At 38.4% G+C, this 13,432-nt stretch overlaps 1 protein-coding gene across 2 annotated transcripts in view; it reads right to left on the minus strand.

The window, feature by feature from the left end:
* Nucleotides 1-13,432, minus strand: part of ITPR2 (inositol 1,4,5-trisphosphate receptor type 2) — a 435,712-nt gene that overhangs the window by 308,338 nt on the left and 113,942 nt on the right. For both annotated transcript variants that reach the window (XM_033117018.1, XM_033117019.1), the window contains exons 11-13: nt 5,501-5,652; nt 1,005-1,104; nt 312-472 (exon numbers count right to left, since the gene is read on the minus strand). In XM_033117018.1, coding sequence (XP_032972909.1) covers nt 312-472; nt 1,005-1,104; nt 5,501-5,652 — 413 coding nt within the window. The remainder of the gene's footprint in view (nt 1-311; nt 473-1,004; nt 1,105-5,500; nt 5,653-13,432) is intronic.

A 13,432-nucleotide genomic window follows, 5' to 3' on the forward strand; every position in this document is an offset into this window, starting at 1 on the left:
TTTTTGGCCTCACCATGTCCTGTGTTCTTATGTGGGGAGCGGGAGTTGAGACCCCCGCCTGCCGCCCTGCATGACAATAACTAAAAACAACTGTTTTCAAGCCAAACTAAAATGGAAAAAAGCAAACATTCCCCCAGATTTCAATGTCACTCTTTTCATTCGCTCATGATGATCTGCTCATTGGAAGCAGGTGTGCTGCTATCGAGAACATTCTAGATATTCCCTTCAAGTCATTCATTCCTTTGAGGTTAACTGCAAGTGTTGATAATTGACTCCTGTTGATTTAAGAGCCATTTAAAAAAGTTACTCACCTCCTTTCATTCTGAGTTATTGTGCCATTTTCCAGTTTTTTAACTGTGGTCGCCAGCACTTTATTTGCATCATTGGCAAAATCTAAATCTCGGACCTCAGACAGCGGGACGGACACAATGGCAAATGCTTCTTTATCTTCTTTTGTTTGGCAAGTTCCAATCTGCAATGTGTGTTTTCCATTAAGATTAGTTTTTTGTTTATTTTTTCAATAACTGCAATATTTTTCAAGGATTAACAATATCTCAGTACGGTTTTAAAAATCAAAACAGGAGTAGATAATCTAAACACAGAAATTCACACCTGCGTCATCTGCTAGGAGCAAGAGGAACACAGACGGTCTGTACCCACTTACTCCCTTGTCCCCAAAGCCCAAAGCCCGACTGGAAATGGGTCCCTTTCACACTTGCCCTCTGTTTCTGTTTCAACAGAGGAGAGAAAATGAACTCCTGGAATCATCTCCCCTTTCTAACACGCTCCTCCCACTCGTTTCACAGCTGTGCTGCATTGTCCTGAATGACAGCTCTGCTGCAGCCAAGCTACCTAAGCAACTGGAAGACATGAGAATTTGATTAAATGAATGGCAATAATCCCTAATATTGGTGAAGACGGGTTGTAAGGAACACGTCAATCGTCCCTTAATCCTATTCACACAACATTTGGCTGAAAATTAAACCATTTTCAGATACATTTACCTTCAACATAACAGGCCTCTCTTCATCTGTGTCTATGGGGATGCTAGTACTGGTTACCCATGTGTTGGTACATAAATGTCTTAACCGAACATACGAGTTCCTGAAAGCAAAATAACATTAAAAATTATACAAAATTAAGATACTTACATATTAACATACTTAAAAGATTCATTGTGATAGGAATATAAATATATTTTATACTAGTAATTGATTCAAGTGTAGATCAGTCTGGTTGAAGGAAAATTTCTGAACTACAGACTAAGTAGGCAGTATTATTACCTACACCAGTGGTTCTCAAAGTGTGGTCCCTGGATCAGCAGCATCAGCATCACCTGAGAACTTCTTAGAAATGCAGATTCTGAGGCTGTATCCCAGTCCGCTAATTCAGAAACTCGTCAGGTGGGGCCCAACAATGAGTATTTTAACAGGCTCTCCAGGCAATTTTGATACATGCTAAAGTGAGAAGCACTGATCAAGTAACCAACTCAGTTAAAACTGCTGTATGATAGTAGTTCTTTTTGTAGTTTAACATCTGCATGTAAAATTATACACAGTTGATCCCATTATTCATGGATTCTGCACTTGGGAATTTATCTACTCACTAAAATTTGGAACCCACAAATCAATATTCAGGGCTCTTTCGCAGCCATCCTTGAACATGTGCAGAGCGGAAAAAATCTGAGACCCCTCCATCTATACACACACACACACACACACACACACACCAGTCAAGCTGAACAAGGCAATGCTTTGCCTTCTTGTTTTTGTTCTCATACCATAAACATGTGTCCTTTTCATGATCTATTGAGTGCCATGTTTTTCACATTTCTATGCTTTTTGTTGGTGTGTTTATTTAAAGATGAGGGTAAAGGGGATCAAATATATGGTTATGGAAGGAGAACTGACTCGGGATGGTGAACACACAATGTGATATATAGATGATGTATTGCAGAATTGTACACCTGAAACCCATGTAATTTTATTAACAATTGTCACCCTAATAAACTTAAAAAAAAAAGAGAAGAGTCCCTAAGCATAGTGCTGAAGTGCTGTCTACTAGTCCTAAGAGCAAAGCTGTGGTGTACCTTACGGAGAAAACACTCGTGTTAGATAAGCTTCATTCAGACATGACGATAGTGCTGATGAACGTGAAGTCAATATTAATGGATCAACAATATATATTAAATCAGGTGTCTTTAGACAGAAATACATACAACACAAGTTTACATATTGATTGTCAAAAATATTGTGACTAGAGCAGAGGTGTGCAAACTGCGGCCCGCGGGCCAACTGCGGCCCATGATCCATTGTTAATTGGCCCGCAGCAAATTCCAAAAGTATATTTAGTTTACTTAAATAAACCAGGTGAGGCAATACGTACTTCACCTCGAGTGAGAGGCCCGGCTGTTTGTGTATTTTACCGCATATGGCCCTTGGTAAAAAACATTGAAAAAAGTTTGGACACCCCTGGACTAGAGGGTCGCATGAACCTAACCCCGTATTTCCTAGGAGCAACGGCTCAGTAGTTGTTAATGCAGTGTTCCAGGAATGATAAGAATCAACTGTGTATGAACTATGGCAGTGCCTGAGAACAGCTACAATGTCATCCAATTCAAATATTACAATTTTTAGTGAATCTTTCATTATCATTTCTTTAACAAATAATGGTTGTCTATTAGAAGAAAAGCATTGTGGTAAGTTCTCTGCTTTCAAGTGGATAAGGATTCAGTGGGAAAGGTAAGATATAAAGAAGCCATACAACATGAGGCAAAAAACATTAAGTCCAATAAAAGAAAATCAAATGAAACACCAAGGGCCTCAGGGAAAGAGTTTCATTCAACACCATGGTTCTGTTCATTCATAAAAGTAGACAAAATAGAGACTGAATTTCAAAAACATAAAATAGCAAAGATCCGACCGATCCTTGCCCAAATAATCACAAATTCTGAAATACGTCTGTTTTACCACTTATCATTTCCTGCATTGAATTACACAGGAGATGTTAATTTGGATTCAGTTGTCTTCCCCATGATATTGAAAGCATCTGAAAAGTGGGGCCACAGCTTATTTAGCCCTGTGGACATTTCCCCTAATCTTACTCATACTTGTTCAATATATGCTTATTGAGTTGACCTAGGTTGCTGGGTTCCAAACTAAAGAGATTATACTTGAATATAATAACTTGAAATTTGCAAGAATTTTGGAAATCAATAACTTTCAGACCTATGCCACATAAATATGTTGCTATTAAAATCTTGATATAATCTGAAAATCTAAAATATGAAGGCATGGTAGCATAGTGGTTAAGAGCAGAGGCTTTGAATTCGCACACTCCGGGATCAAATATCCAGATGATGATTTTAAAAAGTAAAGCCTGCATCCCACCCCCAACACTCTGATTTCACTGCTCTTGGTGCGACCAGAGCATAGAGAGATCTCAGTTCTATCCAGGTAATTACAATTTAGAGTCAACTTGAAAAGCACTGCTCTACCTAAGCCTCTAGCTCCTGATTTGTAAGAGTTGCTGCTAGAACTAAAATAAGTAAATAAATACATATATATATATATATATATATATATATATATATATATATATATATATATATATATATATAACTTGACAGAGGGCTTAGCACTTACCGTGTTTTCCCAAAAATAAGACCTAGCCGGACCATCAGCTCAATACATTTTTTGGAGCAAAAATTAACATAAGACATGGTCTAATATTATATTATGTAAGACAGGATCTTATAGTAAAATAAGACTGGGTCTTATATTAATTTTTGCTCCAAAAGATGCATGAGAGCTGATGGTCTGGCTAGGTCTTACTTTCTGGGAAACACGGTAGAAAATGTTCAAGACTTATATCGTAACAGTAGTTATTATTAAGTGTCAATTAACATTAGCTTTAATACAATTAATGACAAATGAATCTATGTTAATACAAAACTGTTCTACGCTGAGAAGGGCTTCAACAGTTCTGAATAGTAATAGATTAACATTCTATGTAAAGCAAGGTTCACGAACTTGTCATGGGCCAATGCACTTTATAGTGACATCCTTTTTATTTCCTTAAGCAAACCTTCTTTAGTTAGAGTTCAAGAAGGACTTCATTTTTGCTGAGTTAAAACCTAAAATGATCAAAATTATGCTAAGGATTGATTAGGATCCCAATACTCAGGAAAAAAGGCCAGAAATCTGGATCAGGTAAAACCTTCAGAAGGGATCTCTTTACAGACTTAAATTGGTGGAACAGGGAAGAGTAAGAGATAGCTCATATAAAGCCAAGATTCAGTAATATTTCTCATGAGTGAGAATAACCATGAAACATCCTGGGAAGGTCAAGGAACAGTCTTTCTCAGCAGTGTTAGCACAGCAACTTTTTACCCTCCCTGAAAGTAACCTACACAACAATGTCTGCCTTTTGTGTAGGTACGTTCAGCCTACCCATTGCCATCTGCCCAAGGCCAAGGACAATAATGCTCTTTCAAGGACAATTTAGAACCATCCCACTAGACCCCATAACATGGGCAAGACTCTTCTGTGCATCTAGAGAGTGCATTGTAGTGCTGTCGTTAGAAAGTAGACAATTGTAGGCAAAAGAGCTTAAAGTAATCAAATTCAAGCAAAAGAACATAAGACATTCTCTTACATTAAGTTCTGGCTACCTCGTTATCAATCCTCCCCCTCCCTCTCGCTCACTTAAGTCCAACTAGTCTCCAAGCTGGTCCTTAAACACACATGGTAAATTCAAGACGTTTCCATTTCATGTTCCTGCTGTTTGACATACTTCTAATGGAGAGGACTTGATCTCTCAAATCATTCAGATCTTTTCTCAAATATTCCAAATCAGAAAGCCATTTCTGAATACTCATACCTAATAGAACTCTCTCCATACTCTGCAATTATTTTTCAAAGCATTTTCATTACCTGACCTTGTATTTTGTCTATTGCCTCTCTCCCCCACTTGAATTTAGGTATATAACCAGTTTATTCACTGTTGTCTTCCCAATGTTAAGGGCAATGTCTGGTCAATAAAGATTTATTGACTGAATGACTAAATAAATAAACCAATGAATGAATGAAAGAGAGAAAGAAAGAGAAGGAAAGAAGGGAGGGAGAGAGGGAGACGGAAAGAGGGAGAGAGAAAGAAATCTGGAACCTGGCATGATAAAAATAAGTGATATTAGCATTAATAGAAAGCTTCTAAATTATTTTTTATTTTAGTAACCAAAAGCCATAGAAGTAATAACAATAGATGATTCTTATGAATTTTTCAGGATTTCTTTGGTCCTGTACATTGTAATTGTTTATGAGACTAAAACAAAGTATGTTAACTTACAAAAGCGGCATGATTTTTTATATACTTGTTCTTCACTTATGCTTGCTGCACTGATATCACAAAAAATTATATTAACATTATGATTTTAATTCCTTACCTACCAGTAAAATTATTCTAAGAAACATTATTGTTTAACCATAATTTTTTTTCTTACCTGGGAACCAGGCAGTCAGCTCTCTGAAGGGTTGTGGCATCCAGTTCAAAAAGGGACGCAATGTCATTCCCATGTGGAACTGAGACCAAGGTGTACATGATCTTCTCCCCTACCTGGCGTTTCTTCTTTGAAGTTGGAAGATCTCCATCTCTCTGTTGAGGAGGTACAAGGTTATTTACTTTTATCAGGTTTCTTACTAAACTCTCCAATTAATTGGGAAATAAGGTTTAAATTTGCACATTATAATCCGATTTCTTCACTGGATTATAGAGATGTCTATTTCACATCATCCAAAAAGAGCAGGTCAGGCCTGACAGCCTTTGAAGTAATTATTATCAACAGTGATAAGTCACACACTCCTGGAGGGGTGGCTGGATCTGGGCAAGTTATCAAGGCACTAACAGTCACAGTAGTTCCCTTCCCTTATATTAAACCTATTTACACAGTAGTAATTTTGACCATTCCACATTTAAAACAAACACAAAGGAAAAACAGTGGGTTGAGTCATCTAGATTTCATAAATTAAAGAGTAAACATGGCAGTTTCAGAGTTTCTGCCTAATTCCCAAAACATAATTGGGACATTAACCTGGAAAGAAGGGGAATCGCCAGCAACATTCTCATTCAGTTCATCAGCTTGTTGTCCCATTAGATCCAAGAACACCATATAATGGCATATTAAGTGAAATAAAGTGAGATCTTCACAAAAATAGAAGCCTTCATGATGGTGGGAAACTCAGTCAATATTTCTAGTACACTCCTACCATATTAAGCAGGCAACCATACAAGACTGATGATTTGGTATTTTTACTTGAACTTCCCCCAAGTCTCAATCCCCCGTGGAAGAATGTGATGCACAAGAGACCAAAGTATGACGCAGCAAATGTAGTGTATGCTTGGTAATTACGTACATAAATATAGTTACTTATACATACTTATGAAAACAAATGAATTTTAAAGTGAGAGAGAAAGTGAGGGTCATTATACCATCACAGGAAGTTGAATGAAAGCAGGGGAGGGAAGGGATGCTCAGAAGGAAAATGAAAGTGGTCCATATCCAACAGCAAGCATTTACGTAACGGCTGCTATGACAATGAAACATTACACCTGGTCATTCCAAAATATTCACTTGAAGTTCCACTCCGAGATTGTGAATATCATGTTCCTTGCATCAGAAACCCCTGCAATTTCATTCTGGTGTCTTCTGTAAATGCTGTACAAATTGGTAGCACCTCTGAACTGTGACTCGGCAGAGGAACTGCCAGGTTCCTCAGCAGGAGCAGGATCCCACAGAGCCCAGCACCTGCTCGCTCGTCAGCTTTGACTTATATGTCTCCTGCAGTGACAAAAATGAAGGCAGGGGTCTGGCAAACTCTCCCCGGGGGGTTTGATCCCCATAAAAATTATTTCTAATCAATAATTATGAACTATGTTTACTGATCAGAAAAAGTCATACTTCACTTACTATACGTTATAAAGGAGCGTAGGAATATAGGAGAGAAGGAAATGCAGAAACAGTAAGAAAACTATACTTCTGAATTTACACAAAGCTTCCCACATACCAACATCACTCCCTTGGTCATTCTCACTAATCTTACAACAAAAATTTGAGTGAGAAAAAGATGAGTATTATCATTTCCTTTCAACAAAGAGATGAGTGCAGTATATATAGGAGAGGAAGACTGAGGGAAGGGAAGAAGAAAGGGAATGGAGAAAGAGAAGAGGAGAAAGAAGGGGAGGGAAGAGAAAGGAAAGGGGAAGGAGGGAGAAGAAGTGGGGAGAAGGGAGCAAAAAGGGAAGGAGGGGGGTGGAGAGGAAGAAGGAGGGGAGCAGTAGATGGTGGTAGTGAATGCTCCAAACTCAACTAGTCAAGCCTCAATCTAAGTTAACCAAAGCCAGAGGCCTTAAACACAGAATGAGTCACTCCCCAAAGGGTAGCCATGAACTCATGGCTAAGAACCATCCTTAAGTGAAAAAATTCTCATGGATCAAGAGACCCATTTCACACTGTAGGCATGGAAGTCTGTGAATCGAAGACAAAAATCTATGAGGAGCAAAAACACTCTCACATCTTGAAAAAAGAAAATCGAAATATCTTTAACTAACCCAATAAGAATAGTCTGGTCAGACAAATGAGATGGGGGAGATGGTTGCCTAGGTAACATAACAGCTGAGGATCATGGAACCTCAAGTTTGGGAATAGTGTTTAGAGAGCATCTGTGAGCTAAAAAGACTTCTTCCCAAGTAACCCATTGGCAGCAGCTAGTGAAGTGAAAATCTATTACTTGGAATTTATTCCTTTGGGTCTTGAAATCATTTTGGTTTTTAATCATTCCTTATTGAAATTTAGACAGCCTTTGTACAGTTTTGTTTACCTCCTGCATTTCAACTCTCACAATGGGTTAGGAGAAAGGTCCTAAGGAAAAGAGAAATCGTTGGAATGGGAAGGTAGAAACGGGAAGGAGAAGGGAAAGAAAATGAGTATGGTACAGCAAAAGGAAAACAGGAGTATACAAGAAAAATACAATATCAGAGGTACCATCTGTGAAAAAAATAATTAATAAACTGTTTCTCAGGAAAAGCAGCTTCTTCTGCTCTGTGAGAGACACTGTCAAGAGAATGACAAGACAAGACACAGACTAGAATACTTGCAAAAGACACAGCTGATAAAGGATTTCTTTGTCCAAATATACAAAAAAACTCTCAAAATTCAACAATAAGAAAACAATAATCCAATTAAAAACTGGGCAAAAGACTTGAACAGACACTTCACCAAGGTAGATATATAGATGGAAAATAAACATATGAAAGGTCCTAAGGAAAAGAGAAATCGTTGGAATGGGAAGGTAGAAACAGGAAGGAGAAGGAAAGGAAAATGAGTATGGTACTGCGAAAGGAAAAGATGCTCAACAGCATATGTCATTCGGGAGCTGCAAGTTCTATAACGAGACATTACTCACTACAATGAGATACTATACACACCTACTAGAATGGCCAAAATCCAAAACACTGACATCAAATGCTGGTGAGGATGTGGAGCAATATTCACTGCTGGTGGGAATGCAAAAGGGTGCAGCTGCTTTGGAATATAGTTTGATGGTTTTGCACAAAATGAAGCATACACTGGACCATGTGATCTAGCAATCACATTCCTTGACATTTACCCCAATGAGTTGTAAAGTTACGTCCACACAAAAACTTACACACAGAGATATCTACAGCAGCTTTCTTTATTTATAACTGCCAAAACTTGGAAGCAAATCAAGATGTCTTTCAGTGGGTAAATGGACAAACTGTGGGACATCCAGACAATGGCATAGTACTCATTACTGAAAAGAAATGCGCTATCAAGCCATGAAAAGACATGGCAGAACCTCAAATGCACAGTGCTAAGTAAAAGCAGTCAATCTAAAACCCTACTGTATGATTCCAACTGTAGGACATCCTGGAAAAGGCAAACGTACGGAGACAGTGAAAAGATCAATGGCTGCCAGGGATTAGGGTGAATAGAAGACTACAAGGCAGAACACAGAGGGCAGTGAGCCTCTTCTGCATGATACTGTGATGGTGGGTACACGGCATTGTACTTAAGATCATCATGCATAGAATGTACACCACCAAGAGTGAACCCCAATCTTCTAATTATAATTTATCTTTTGACACAGATTTCCCTGGAAGGAAAGTGCACTAACTGACTCAACAACTTAGATGTACTTAGTAACTGAAAATTGACATTGTGGTTTATACATCAGTCATTTGTGAGTGCATTTAGCAAGACTCAATCCTGCTGTACGCACTCCTATTTTGAAATGCTAATAAAATAAATTTTCTAGACTTATAAAAAGAGAGCAGATCCAAACTCCTCAAGATTGCCCTCCTACCCCATCCCCCCTTGGTAATGTCTCCCTGTGGGGTCTCAACAAGAGTTGACACTATTTTGACACTCTTACAGTGAACAATAAAAATCATTTCCAAACATAGAAAAAGCCCATTTATTAGGTCTAACTAAAAGAGGTCACTCTGAATTACTCATACAATGTAAGACCTGGGATTTAATGTTAATTACATAGGATACGTGGAATGTACTATTTTATTCCTAAATAATTTACTTAGGTCCTGGCGGGGGGGGCAAAGGGGGGAAGCTTTAATGACTAGATAGTTCCATTTATAAATATCCTAATAATTGTTTATATGTGAATAAGAGCTTCTAACATGTTTAGAAGGTTTTTAAGAGTGCTCTATTCTTAAGCATGCTGCTTTTAATCTCTTGTCTTCTGTTAATTTGTTTAACAAACTCTCCTTTGTAGTTTTCACAGTCAACTTCAAGCCAGCCCCTCAACATCTTAAAATAATGAAATATGAATAATGTGTTACAAGTATACAATTTGTAAATGCATGATCAAGCTTCAACATACAAGAAAATCAATATTATATTTCCATAACATGAATACAGTTCTGTTCAAAATTCTGTGCTTGTGGCTTTTGTTTATAAACCCACATTTTTTTTCCAGTAAGAAAAAAGACACAAAAAACACTAATTCCCTGCACAGAACGACAGAAGCACAATGCCCTCTCTCTTGCATCATGAAAATACATTAAGGTACACCAGAGCTTAGACAGGTGTTAAATTTAACTAATCAGCCAGCTCTCCAAAACACTCTCAATTTAGGGAATGAAGGGTTTCAGAACGTTAACCTACTCTGCTGGGCTCTTATAAAACTAGCATTTGCACTTGGAAGGAAAGGCACATAGCCTCTCAGGTTATACAAGTCGAAAATCCCTTATGAGAAGCCAGCCGAGTTCACTAACGGCTGGCCTGGCTTCTGCCTGTCCTGGGGCCGGCCGGTGGCAGCACAGCAGTTAGCCTCCTCCAACACCTTCTCTGTTGACTCATTTGTGAGTCATCGAATTTTTAGCAGAGACATCACGTTGCAGTTCTGTTGTTAGGAGCCAGAGACATTCTGTAAGAAACAATGTATGCATTTTCAGGGCTGATTCAGACCTGTGAGAGGCCACTGGCAGCATAAGGATGTGCACGCATCTGTGTTTCTGTTCAAACCCTCGGGGGTTTTTACTGCTGACTTTATGTAACAGGCAGGATCGATCGTGCCATTTAAAGCAGCAAACAGCTCTCTTGCCGTGGTTCCTTAACAATATGTTACTCTCAAACTGATTCTTAACATGACCCTTGTTTTCTTCCGTCTCCTTATCACCTTTACCATGGGTGACTATATACTAAAACTCAAGAAAATTTGGTGGTCTTCTTTCAGAATCTGGTACCCGCCCACCCAAAAGAAAAATTTCAAGTATATTTCAGTAAAGTTTCATGGTTCCTAGAACATTTCTGTTTATACACAAAGGCTGATGATTCTCAACAGGCAGAGAAAGTCTGGTCCCCAGGGGGCATTTCCAGAAACACGTATATTTGCCATAACTGTGGCTGAGGGGAACAAGTACTGGCATCTAGTGAGCAGAGCCATGGATGCTGCTAAACAATACAAAGGACAGCCCCCCCACAACAAAAAATTATCTGGCTCAATATATCAATATTGCTGAGGTCAAGAAACCCCAGCACAGACAAAAGACACTTACTTGAAAAATCAGATCACATTCCACATAAATACGATAATGTTAAAATGGCTGGTGTTATTCCAAAAAAAAAAAAATCCCCTTCAAAGAGCCATTTGAAAAGATGCATCCTTTCAAGGAGAAGAAACTAATGACTGTCAGGTTCCCAGCTGGGCTTGACACCATTCCAATGTTTACAGAGTCCCTGTGGATGCTGTACATTTGTAAGATTGGAAATAATAGGCTCTTTTGAAGAATAAATACAGCAATTTGGGTCTTAATGGGAGCTCTGACACACACTGCCTCATTTCAGCAGTGCCATGCATTAACCTTTGAAACTTCAAAAATGGAAGGCAACATTTTGATAAAGGTTTCGAAATTACAGGAAAGATATTAACTGGATATTAAACAGACAACATAGGGAAAATTAGGAAAGAAAATAATTAGCACGTCACCGTGAACTCGGTGTTACTGGAACCCAGATCTGAGGGAAGAGAGCATTGTGTTTTTGGAAACTGATTTCATCTTCCACAGGCTCAACTCTAACAGCTCCTTTGTTTTCTTTTTTAGACAGAAACAAAATTATTGCTAGGTGGCAAATGGTCTATAAAATGTGAAGCCATATTGTTAGCTTTATTGTTCCATATCCTCCAGTTTATTTACTTTCAAACTAGGGATTTTGGAGGAAAAAAATGAAATCAAATGTCTCCAGTTGGATGTGTCTCTGAGATGACAGATGACATCTAGTCATAAACGTCTACAGCAAAGGCAGACCCACCTGTGTTCTATGCAATTAAAGTATTGCTAAAACAGAACAGCATTCTTTCTCACCTTTAGGGATAAATAAGGAAATTGTATTTCAGAATCGAAAGGGGAAAAAAATCAATCGAGTCTAACTAAAAGCTTAATTAACACAAAGAGTGAACTTCATAATTTATTATTTATTTATATTGTTTATGCTGCTCCATAAACCTTCATACTCTGTATTTTTCCACTCAGATGAGCTCAGATATTTAATACAATTGCAGTTTGAAGCTTTGATATGGTGTCCTTTGAGCAGAAACAACTTGCATTTTTAGCCTACTAACATCTTTTATTCAAAGAGTTTCCATTTGTCTGGTCACATTTTAACCTCATGGCATGCCGGTGAGGCATGTAGGGCAAACAGTCTTATTCCACTATACAGGTGAGGAACCTGAGTCTTAGGAAAGCTATCTGACTTGTCCAAGGCAACACAAGTTAATGGTGGTGCTAGAAGTACAACTCTCTTGGCTCATACCATGCTGAAGAGTCACATAGAATATCCTAAAAATAAACCTTGAGAAAGAGGAAAGCAGCCTTTGACATCCAACAGCTAGCCCGGTATTATCAGCTAGGCCTTGATCTTGCTAGGAGCTGGCCTGGCACCCATGGCTAAGCCACAGTGTTCTCTTGTTGAACATGAACAATTCCACAAAACATCAACATCAGATAAGGCCATTCTATGGCTAGGATGGATGAAGACAGAACAGCACACTCCATAATAATGTCTGATTATCGATAAAATATGAACAGTCCTTTAGCCACAAAAATGACTAAATATCCCTCTACCCTAACTAATATGAATGACTGCTGCTTCTTTAGCAATTACAGCTTTCGCTTGGCTCTAGTCTGCCCTCTCTATGAATAAAATTTATTAAAATACCTCCTGACAGCATTCCTACCCAAAGGAAAGCCTCACTTCCTTAAGTCCTCCCCCAAATCACCTTGTACAAGCCCAAACCCTGTAAATTCTATCTCACAACCCTCTTACTAAGATGCCCTACGGTCCCCCAAGCGTGTGTGCAATGAGTCATAAATAATAAACCCCACTTGTTCAAGTACAGGTGTGTTCCTGGTGGTCTTTGGCTGGAGGCCATTGAGAAGCTCATAGTTAAAACCAAAGAAGCTATGATTCATGTACTTATCTTTTTAAACATGGCTACGGATAGCATTTTCCTAAGTCATAGAAAAGCAAGAACCCAACAGTCCTGGAGCAGCTTTATGAAAACCAAGGGGAGAAGAGACACACAGGGTGATTACACTGAATTACAAACAAAAGACTCAACTGGTGTAATAAGCCTAATTGTAGGCTTAGGAACACTTGTGACACAAATTAAAATTTTCATTGAGCCAATGACTTGATACATTAGCTTATTTCTATTGTAAACCTGATAGATGGAGACAGGAGCCAAACAGAATTGATTCGGGTCCAGAAATTCTGATTTGATTCACCTCTCCCACATCAACATCCTCATCAAACAAAAAGCTGTACAGCGAGGCAAAGATGCAGTCATTTTAATTAAACATCCCAACTCTATCAAAGAGTGGAATTTTGGATAATGCA

Source organism: Rhinolophus ferrumequinum, chromosome 10, assembly GCF_004115265.2.
Source record: "Rhinolophus ferrumequinum isolate MPI-CBG mRhiFer1 chromosome 10, mRhiFer1_v1.p, whole genome shotgun sequence".
NCBI lineage: Eukaryota > Metazoa > Chordata > Mammalia > Chiroptera > Rhinolophidae > Rhinolophus > Rhinolophus ferrumequinum.